This window comes from Quercus robur, chromosome 7, assembly GCF_932294415.1.
Source record: "Quercus robur chromosome 7, dhQueRobu3.1, whole genome shotgun sequence".
NCBI classification, from domain to species: Eukaryota; Viridiplantae; Streptophyta; class Magnoliopsida; order Fagales; family Fagaceae; genus Quercus; species Quercus robur.
This window is the reverse complement of record NC_065540.1, coordinates 1,916,514-1,927,697: the sequence shown is the minus strand read 5'-3', so window position 1 is coordinate 1,927,697 and position 11,184 is coordinate 1,916,514. Positions and strand designations below refer to the sequence as shown.

Genomic DNA, 11,184 nt, shown 5'->3' with positions numbered 1-11,184 from the left:
TTCATTTTGCGGGTGATATGTCCTCGGATGGTTACTTCCTACACCGCATCGAGCACTCAGCTCTCATCTCGGCTAGTTTTGGGGTAAGTATCGTTATTCACAGATAGGCATTGCTGCGTCAAATAATTCTATTAAAGTTATGGTGACATCTTTTTATTAGCAAGTATTTTGGCCTTAGTTATTGATTCAAATGCTATATTATTGTGCCGAGCAGCGCTTGTAAACTTGTAAAAACATAGAAACAGAACATGCGAAGTAGAATAACAACAACTTTTATTAATATGAAAAATTATTACAACGTACAAAGAGGGGCTTAAACAAGCCTATACAAAAGGTGAACTGCCGAAGCAACAATAACATCCGCAATACAGATAAGTGAACAGTCAGGTGTCTTTTAAACTCGTCTTCAAAGTCTCTCCAATCTCTGCCTCAGTATTGCTCATATCGAGAGAAAAACTTTCTTTAGAAAAAGTTGAAGGAGAAGGAAGAAGAAAATGAAGGAGAAGGAAGAAGAGGATGGAGGAGATGAATGAGGAAGATGGAGGAGATGAATGAGGAAGATGGAGGACATGAGTAAAAGAAGGAGGAGAAGAAGAGGGAAAAGGTGAGAAGGAAGAAAGAGAGGCAGAAGGAGGCGCCAGTGAACGAAGAGAGGAAGAAGCAGGGGCACTTAGTCCCTGCCCCAGTCCTGACTCCTAACACACTGGTGTCATGTTAGATATGCTCATGAGAGAGCGGGTAGTACTGATGATGTGTGTTCTCGGCTCAGTCACGCCGAAAGTGTGACGTGACGAGTCCCTGCTTCGGATTTTGGCTGAAAGAAAGGCGAGACAAATCTTGAGTCTCCGCCATCCTTGCCCTGACCGAGCCATTTCGAGCTTCGTTAGAACATGGTGTTTCTGGGAGGGGAATGGTTTTTTCATTGCTTATTACTACGGTGAGTGTATTTCAGGTTAAGGTATAACCGGAGAGTAAAAGTAAACTCCGGAAGGAATCTAAGGATTTCAAACTTTGGGGGGACTAAAGGGACTCATCTGTGGGAGAAACAACTCTTGTTTCTTCTCTTTATATAGGGGACGAAGAGGAGAGTACTTAATGTGTTCAGATCTCCAAGGAAATCTGCAAACATGAATACGCCCGTTTCATTCCCCCACGCCATCAAAAACCGTTGAATCTGGGAGGTCTCGTAAAGGGAAGATATTAAAGACGCGCTTCGGATAACCAAACGGCATAAACGCATCGTGCGCAAATTAAGGGGAACGTCTTGTAGATCGGTACATTCCCTGGGCAGGTGAAAAGTCGCCAGCGTCAGTCAAGGGCTGAATTAAATGAGCCATAATAAAGGCTCGATATTACCAAAACCCCCCTCTCCAACCAGGAAGTCGGACAGCAGGGTTTTGAGGGGCTATTGTGGGGCTCAACAATTTATGGACCAGGCCCACTTGCTCATGCGAAGTCCAAGGGCCCAAGCCGAAAAAGGTTATGGCCCAAATTCAAAAATATAAGGCAAAAAATGGTCCAGAGATGCAGCCGATGACAGTTTAGTCCTCGGCAGACCCAAAGCTCCCTTGAGAAGAGGGGTAAAAAAGAGGTATAGGAACAAATCTGTAAGGAGATCTAAAATATCTTGGGTAAGTTACCCTTACTACCCTTCCCAGATAAGACTCTGCACCTAACAGAGCCGTATTCTTCAGCTTTTTCAACCATCTCCTACAATTCTGGAATTAGACTGACGGGACAAATATCAGTCTTGTAAAGGTTGACCCTACACGTGAACGAAGGACAGCGAGCGTCAGCAAGTATAAAAGAGAAAGTAAGTAATCTGAATAGGGGGGCTGGGAAAAAATGAAGAAAAACCAGGAGCTCCCATCCCACCTCCAGGAAAAAAAAGACTCCAAGGAGGAAAACACCTGAACTCTGTATGCACACCACCAAAACACTCACCGCCGGGTAACCGGGGGAAGACCTTAATGCTCCTCGGAACAAGTCCGAGGAGCCCAATCCTTCAGGCTACGAAGTTGTAGGGTTTGGGTGCCCAAGCTGGACCCCTTTCTACGTAAGTTCCCCTAAAATCAGGACCGGATTATCGCCCCGTGATCGACGGCTAGCCTTTCAAGCCCACTCTCTACAAATCATATTGTGAGGGATCTTTCATGTACGAGCCCAACATCATCATTGGGCCGTTAAATAATCGTGTCCTTACACTAGTATTTATTAATTTTCAAATACATTGTTACTATTAGGGCATGAATACTCTCTTTATCGTGTGAAAGTGTATTTGATTCCTCTTGTGTCCGTGTACCACACATTTTTTTTTTCTTTTAAAAAAAAAATGACACAACTAAGATACACACGAATAAGTATTCTAGGCTTGTCCTATGTTCGGTAGAATGAACAAAGTTTTTGGAGAGAAACCTTACAAATTTATCTTATATCTTTATATTAAGTATGAATTTTGCATGTTCTTATTATATTATTCATATTTGCAAAATTTTAAGCAGATCAAAGATCAATTATTATATCATCAAATAAATGTTAAAATTTCAAATTTTTGTAATTTTAAATTGTATATAAAAAATAAATTTATTGATTGAATAGTAAATGTGTTCTGATTTAAACAAAATTTGATATGCATGTTAGGAACATAAAGAAACATGAAATTCAATTGTTAGAATTTTTAAAATTCATACTAAAAAAAGAAATATATGAAAATTTTGAAAAAAAAATTTTGATAGAAAAAAATTTATTCCAACTAATTTAGTGAGAAATTTTGTTACTGTTACTGTATTGGGCAAAATATAATGAGACGGATACGCGTACGGTGTGGTGTTTCAGTAATTCAGTTACATTAACAAAGTGTTTAAGGCTTTAGGCGCTTACTATAATAGTACTACTAATTAATGTAGTAAATGACTAAAATACCCGCCAATCAAAGGAGTGTTTGGTCTTTAGAACGTGGAACTTGGACTTCAACATCCCCATCTCTCTCTCTCTCTCTCTCTCTCTCTCTCTGAAATCTTTTCACTTTCTCCATCTCACACTTATAAATTTGAGGACCAAACTCACTTTTTTCTTTTACGAGGAGGAACGCCTCCAAACTTGTTCTGCATTTTTTTCTCTTCACGAATCTCCTCCACCAACCAAAAGAGGAGAATCAAGTACACATCACAACAGTACTTATAAAAAAAGTACGCATCACTACACAATCCTGTGATTTCTCTCTCTCTCTCTCATAAAAGGGTTCTTTTCAATCTGAAGCGCACACTTTGATCTTTCTCTGCAAAAACTTAAACCTTCCCATCTCCATTTCTTGTAAGTTCTTGTGCATCTCTGAGATTTTCTTTTACGTTTTTTATATATATAATTTGGTTGGTTAACTTCAGGCCTCAGTGGATAGTACTTGTGGTGTATGTAATTATTGTTTCTTTTACCTTCTTGATTGTGTCTTCCTTTTCTGCTAAAGTGACTTAAATCAATCTCTAATTAGCAATGTTGTTGACCCCACTTCCCAAAACCACTTTTGATGATTTCCTGCTTCATTATCCTGCTTTTCTAGTGTACTCTGTTTTTCCTTTTTTTTTATAAAAAAATTATAATAAACGTCTTTCTCTTGCATTCATTATTACTGTTTCAACAACACACAAATGGGTTAAACCGAAAAACAACTTTAAGATCTTGGGGCACAGTTCGGTTTTCTGGTGTACTTTTCTGTTTCTTCATTATGGTTTTCAATGCCTCAGATTTATGTTTATGTTTTCTTAGGTAGTTTCAAAGAACTAAAAAAAGGTGAACTTTTCGAAATGGGTTTAATTGAGATTGATCATTAATCTTAAAAAAAAAAAAAGTGAAGTCTTTTTTGTTGTTTAATCCTTGATCTTCCACTCTGTCTTCCTCTCTGTAAAGAGCAAAACTGGTGCTTGTAAAGGATGTATCTGGCCTCTTCTTTCTCTTTCTTCTATATTTTATTCACAACATTTCTTTTTCTTTATTTATTTCTTTATTTTATTTTCCTTGCTTGCTTATATATATCTCTCAGAAGTTGTCTCCGTTTTCCCTGCAACTGGGTTTTTAATATTGCCGTTGATTTTTCCATTTGAAACTAATAAAACCGTCTTAATAAATATCCTCTTTTTTTCGTACCCTCTTGGTGTTTGATAACTTTGATTAATAACCCATTTTTGTTTTTATTGAAGACTTTCAGTTTTCAATCGAATTTTCTAAAAAAATACAAATCTTATAGATTCGGATGGTCTTTTACTTATACATTGAAATACCTTCTTCAAGTCTTAACCTTTGGCAACTGTGATTTGATTCAGTTTCAGTGATCGGACGGTGGTGGTGCAATGAGAACCGAGCGTGGGAAGATCTCCAAGGTACGAAAATTTGATCCTTTACCGGTAAATTATTCTCTACCGAAATTTCGGCGTATTACTGAAACCCGAATTGTTTTATTTTATCGCAGTCTTCTTGGCCGAAAATTATCGTGAGAAAATGGCTAAATCTACAGAGCAGAGGAGACGAGTTTCACTCCGATTCTTTTGCGTTAAAAGGTAAAAATTTTTCCTTTTCGTTACTTTGTTCTGTATCGGGCACGTTTCGGGTTTCGGTATCGGATTTAAAAACGTACTTGGAAATTTTCAGCAGATAAAACCGAGAGGAGGAAAAGTTGCTCGGACAAAGACTGCTACGTCGTCGTTCCGGAAAAGTTTTCAGGTAATTTTACTGTGTAGTAGCACTGTAGTTTTGGTTCGTACAGCTTTATATTCTCGGGTACGTTTGAGTCGTCTGATTGACGGCTCTGATTGGACAACCGGACTTTGGGATCATCGGGGTTTGCAAAGCACAAAACTTGGAAAATGGGCTTTCTTGCCCTTTTATTCTAATTGGGTCCCCCTAATTTCATTTTGTAAGTTTATGAGTAAGAGTAGGGCCCATCTGCCACGTGGACGGTGGAAGATACAGATTCTTGAAATGGACCTGTAATTTTTCTTTGGATTTTGATTTTTTGTTTTTTGAGTTTCTAACTTGGTCTTAATTTTTGGCCGCAAGGTTGGTTGATGGAGGCAAATGATGGGCCAGGATTTGAACCAGTAGCACCAGCTTTGACAGATACACAAAACCTCAGGTAAATTAGAGAAAATAATGTTTGTTAGGCTCAAATCCATCATACTTTGATTGGAAATGCACAAATTTGACAGCTTTTGCGTGCTTTATAAGTGGAATTATTATTAAGGCTGCTTCTTAAGACTTAATATATATATATATATATATATATATATATATATAGAGAGAGAGAGAGAGAGAGAATGAATTAGGGTAAATTCCATTTACGTGTGTCTTGAGATTTGAGTTAATGCTAACGAGGTTTAAGAATTTTCAAAACTACTAATTTTTAGAAATTAAATTAGGTTTAAGTACCAAATTGATAAGTTTTGAAAAATCTTGAGTTGATATTAATTCAGACTTCAAATTTACCATGAATCATAATTGGATGTGTTTCTATTTTCATATTCTTTGAAATACAATGTCAAAATATATATATATATATATATATATATATATATATGTATGTATGTATATAGTGTAATGGGATGTCTTGATTATGATTTGGGAGTTGGTAGTGACTGTGGCATAGTTTGCATTGGTTAGGATGTTCGTGGGGACATGGAATGTTGGAGGAAAATCGCCCCACGAGGGCTTGAACTTGAAAGATTGGCTGAGGTCCCCTGCACCTGCTGACATCTATGTTCTTGGGTAATAATGCTATAAATATTTCTCTGTTTTTTTATTATCTAACCCTCAATTCCAAATTTGCTTTGTCCTCTTATGCTTCGTTTCTCTTTTGCCAATTATAAGGTCAATTTTAGAGTTGTGAGCTACACAAAAAAAGTGGGGTTGGTCACACATTTCTTTTCTTTCTCTTTCCCCAAAGTTTCTAGTGTAAACGGGATTTGATTCCCATAGTTGATATTTTTCTAATGCTGATGACAAAAACAGTTCACCAGAGAGCAGTGGGGGTTGATGTTACGAGAAACGATTCGTGTCCATGTGGGGAAGTCTAAGCATTAGTCATAGTTTTAAGTTCTGACAACTCCTACTTTACTAGGGTAGCTGTTACTCCAACTTCTTATTAATTAATGAGAGAGCCAAGTCCAGAAGTAACGTAGAACAGTTTGATACCAAAACTACATAAATTTTCTCACCCACTATCTCTACTCTTTAAGCTTTTGCTGTTGGCAGTAGGCAGTTTTCTAACAGTGGAAACTCTCACTCGACCAAGTTGCCCATTGATTATGGAGTTATAACAAAGTACAGTTTTTCTGACGTTCATTTCCCTTTTTTATTTATTTATTTATAAGAGTAATGTTAGATATATAAATTTTTTTATAAAATTTTAATGATAGATTTAAATGAAACCTAATAAAAAGCTGTTCACATCAATCGTTTGTAAAAATGTTGTAAAATAGTTTATGATTGTAGTATTATTTTTTATTTTTTAAATTAGTTTTTTTTTCCTTCAAATATTCTTATTAAAAAAAAAAAAAGCTGAAAAATGAACCTTAGAGCTTAACCTAGCAGCCGATTGAGAATTTTTTTTGGGGTGGTTTATAAGCATAATGTAAAACAAAAAATAAAAAATTAATTTATTTTCGAAAAATTGAAAAAAAAAATTTTAAGAGAAAGTTTTAACCTATGAGGCCCGTTTTTGGTGATAGCTCTTTATTATAAGACCAAAATGTCAATCAGTTTTTGATGTAGGTTAAGGCGAGGATTGAACCCTAAATCTCTTATATAATCATCAAAGACTTTATTAGTTGAATTAACTGAAATTCACTTGAAAATTAGATTATTTGAAATAAAGCTGAGACAAAAAGTAACCTGAGTCTACAAACGGAGATAACTTAAGCAAAAATCTAGTTTATTATATTTGGTTGTCAATGCACACTTAATATTGAATAAAAAGGGGTATTTTGGTAATTTGGAAAAATGGTTTTATACTTCTCTCATTTATTTTTTTTTTCTTTGCTGTTTGTATTGTAGGTTCCAAGAAATTGTCCCTCTAAATGCCGGGAACGTACTGGGCGCAGAGGATTACGGCCCAGCTACCAAGTGGCTTTCCCTCATTCGTCAAGTTCTGAACACAAAAGACCCTGAATTTCCACAATATAACAACAATGCCACTGGTGCAGAACTTTCACCACAGGATGACGAGCATGGGAGCTTGAAGCCAAGACTGAGCTTCTCAGACTTACTTTCATTAGAAGATGAACTTGGCATAGAGGATTTCCAAAAAATGGTGGACTCAAATATGAATTTGGAAGAATGCTCGCCCGGCTCACCATTCAACTCCGAACAAGATGGTTCAACTCAGCAACGTTTCTGCCTAGCAGCGAGCAAGCAAATGGTAGGAATTTTCTTATGCGTGTGGGTTCGAGCCGATCTTTACAAACACGTTAGTAATTTGAAGGTCTCCTGCGTTGGCAGAGGCATTATGGGATATCTTGGGAATAAGGTTAGCTATTCATCACACAATGCATAGAGTTTAAGACATGTAACATAGTTGCATTATGTTGTGGAAAACATTATTAGTGAATAGGAAATGAGTAAAGTAGCAAGTTGCTATTTTGGTTTTGATATTTGTATTCTTCTTTTCAATGGTAATATAGGGTTCAATATCAATCAGCATGACATTGTACCAGACGACATTTTGCTTTGTATGTACCCACTTAACCTCCGGGGAGAAAGATGGCGACGAGGCTAGAAGAAATTCAGATGTGGTGGAAATTTTAAAGAAAACAAGGTTTTCACATTCATCTAGAGGTCCTGAACAGACGATACCTCCTGATACCATATTGGAGCATGAGTAAGTCCTTCACTATTTATTTATTTTTACTGTTCTTATATTTAATATATTTGATTTTGTTTTTATGTGCTCTCAAGAAAGATTTGACTTTTTAAGCACTTGAATGCCTTATAATACATGGTGGAAACTGGATGCTATTTTTCACAAAGGCTTCAACCGCTAAATCATTACCTTTGGACCTTGGTCTATTCTGTTTGCCAACAGATTTGGTCATCGGATTTGAACTTAAGCAAATGACTGAACGTATATAAATTGACAACTGTCTTGGAACTGATATCGACATGAAGTTTCCACCAAACATTCTTTCTATAATATTATAAATTATTAAGAGTGATGTTAGGAATAATACAAATTTTACTACATGTGTCTTATAAATTGGTGTATCATTAGTCATAAAATGGTATTTTTAATAGGACTTTTATAGGTTTATATTGTACTAGCAATGTAAACTAATTTTTTTTTTTTCAAATATTCATTTATTACTAATTGACCACGTTAATTGTAATATCAGTTTGTAAACATTTTATAGTAAAATTTGTGATAACTCTAGTTTTGACCCCTTTTTTTATATATAAATTCAGCAAGATTATTTGGCTTGGGGATTTGAATTATCGGCTTGCGGTTGGTTGTGGTAACATGCATGATCTACTAAGGAAGCATGATTGGGAGGCACTTTTAGAGAAGGATCAGGTGAGTGATTGTCTGATTGATCACTAATTTTTTGGTTCTTAATTTGTGTTTGACTTTGGATTCTGTTTTATGTGAGACAAAGGAAATTGAGATTTATACTAGAAAATTAATAAATGTCAGTTTGAAATACCCTGTTTTTTATCCAACTAATGCGTTGATTCAATTATGTCGGCAGCTAAGGATAGAGCAGAGAGCTGGTAGAGTATTCAAAGGTTGGGAAGAAGGGAGAATATACTTTCCACCTACTTACAAGTACCTCACCAATTCTAACAGTTACGTTGTCCAAACCTCTAAATCTAAAGAGAAAAGACGAACTCCTGCCTGGTAAGATTCCAAATCTTTTTTACCCTATCTTTCCCATTTATGAGAAAGTATCTAGATTTTTGTATCGTACTTCACCATCATAGGTCCTCCCTCCCCCATTGGTTATGCCATGTGATTTGACCGACCTTACTAATATGTTAAGGATCTATAATCGATTTCAAAATTTTGGGACTAAAACTTGTCTGTCATTATTGTTGTGCAAGTCTCCCTTGAAATAAATTTTTAATTATATGATTACCCCTCAACCGAACGTGATCCTATGCCAATGAAAGATGCCTAAATTAAGCTGACATAATTAATTGATATTTTCCTTTCTCTGATGGATCTTATGCCGGGGTCACTGTGTCAATTTAGATGAGCTTAAGTTGACTTAAGTTGCGGTCAGTGTTGTGCTTGAATAGGGTTTCAACTATTTCTTCTATAATGTGTTTCACAATTTCTTTTATATCAAAACTGAGTTTTTCAACGGAGAGCATTATTTGCATAATTGGTCTTACTATGCAAGTGGATGTGTGCGAGAGCGAGAGAGTTGAATTTCATAAAGCACAGACCATTCCTTGAGAGGAGGCAAGCAAGAGTCATATTTTTCTTTTTAAAATTACTTCCGTGTGAGAAGAATAATCTGACTGTAATTATTGTACATCGTTGATTCAAAATATTGCAAGTCTCAAACAAGTTGTGACTGACTTAGTTATTTTTGACATTTCCATGGCATGTTCATTCTTATATTATTATATCTTATCTTACGCTATCTGTGTGCATGTTATGTTTGCTTACAATAGTTTCATTCCACCCAAGCAAATAATGATACGAACAAGTTATGTCCCATTCGATGACATTTTATGTACAATTATATCCACTAAAGAAAAACACAACTTGCATAATAAAAAGCTAATTGATTTTGCTTTGTTTGGATACAATGACAGGTGTGACCGCATATTGTGGAAAGGTGAAGGGCTAAAACAAATATGGTACCTTCGAGGAGAGTCCAAATTCTCAGACCACAGACCTGTCTATTCACTATTCTCAGTCCAAATAGACATAGCAAACAAATACAAGCCAACCAGTACCACATCCACCAAGTTCTGCACAAATAGACTGTCAACAAACTCTGCCTTGTCAACCACGTGTGCAGCCAAAGTTCAAGCCGAGGAACTTTTGTTAGTTAGCAGAGCACGAAGCTGCATTCACACTGCGTCCAGGTTTTGAGTCACTCTCACTCACTGCCCAAATTTGAGAAAGAAATAACACTAAAAATAGAGTACACCCTAGAGAGCTGTAATACTCTGACAGACTAACAGACAAAGCTCGAACACCGAAAAGCATATATCCCACTGGCAATTTTTTTTAACTGGGTGGGCCGGCGTGCAAGGTGGGCGATCATGGACTGGCCTAGATAGAGCCTCTGTTTCTTTCTGTGTCTTTTATGTGATTTTCAAAGCAGATGAAGAGAGAGAGAGAGTCAGAGAGAGAGCCTTATAATTAAAAATCACGTGGGTGCGCCGTGCCATGCTTGTGCCAGTGTGGTAAAATTTTGAAATGTGGAAAATTGTAAATACTTAGGAGTGATGATGAGGAACATGATGACTATAGGTTGGTGGTGAATTTAAGGAGTGAGTTTGAAGCAAAAGACAAAGGGGAAAATGGATATAGGGGAAGTTGTTGCTGGATGGATCTGTGGGGGTTTTGAAGTCATGCGTGTCTATAATTTTTTTGAAGCTGTGTTTTTTGATTGAAGGTCTATTTTGTATTTGGTTCAGTGCTTAGGGAATTGGTTCAGCTTTTGCAGAGAAATGGCTTACTATATTCATTTATTATTTTGTGGGAGAGAAGAGACAAATAGAGATTGGTTTACAACTAGAACTGTACAGTAAAAGGTGGATGGTGTTTTGGTCTTTACCTTTTCTTTATAAAAAACAAAATTATGATTTTACAACTAATGAAATCTACCGCTAATGTTACGAATCTACCAACATGTTTGTTGGATTTATTATCTGTTCTATGTGTCTGATGGCTTATAAATTGAATTCTATTGAAAATGCAAGGACCACTTTATGCTTGGATTCGAATATGGTTTTTTGCAGGAAATATGCAAAATTGGCATTATACGTAATCTTATCTTCATTTGCCCATCGCTGTGAGAGGATGGATTTTTGAGGCCATTACAATTGGACGCTTAATCCATTGTGTCTGCTGCTTAAAAGAACATTCTCACCAGGCTAGTTAAACTAATATTTGGGGGGAAAATAACTAAACCTACGTAAATCTATCATGCATCAGTCTTGAGAAACTAGAACACAAAAGTA

At 36.2% G+C, this 11,184-nt stretch overlaps 1 protein-coding gene across 3 annotated transcripts; it reads left to right on the top strand.

The window, feature by feature from the left end:
• The first annotated feature begins 3,016 nt into the window (after positions 1–3,016).
• Positions 3,017–10,868, top strand: LOC126691672 (type I inositol polyphosphate 5-phosphatase 8). 3 transcript variants are annotated; one of them, XM_050386762.1, is made up of 12 exons: positions 3,017–3,312; positions 4,317–4,373; positions 4,463–4,550; positions 4,642–4,713; positions 5,050–5,125; positions 5,650–5,754; positions 6,241–6,309; positions 7,042–7,513; positions 7,668–7,864; positions 8,446–8,554; positions 8,730–8,878; positions 9,805–10,868. In XM_050386762.1, the coding sequence occupies exons 2-12, from the start codon at positions 4,344–4,346 to the stop codon at positions 10,085–10,087; spliced, it is 1,650 nt and encodes a 549-aa protein (XP_050242719.1). In that variant the 5' UTR covers positions 3,017–3,312; positions 4,317–4,343; the 3' UTR covers positions 10,088–10,868. The 3 variants fall into 3 exon arrangements, with proteins under 3 accessions (XP_050242719.1, XP_050242721.1, XP_050242720.1); XM_050386764.1 differs by lacking the exon at positions 6,241–6,309 and having other exon boundaries at positions 3,018–3,312; positions 4,645–4,713; XM_050386763.1 differs by lacking the exon at positions 6,241–6,309 and having other exon boundaries at positions 3,018–3,312.
• Positions 10,869–11,184: the final 316 nt, after the last annotated feature.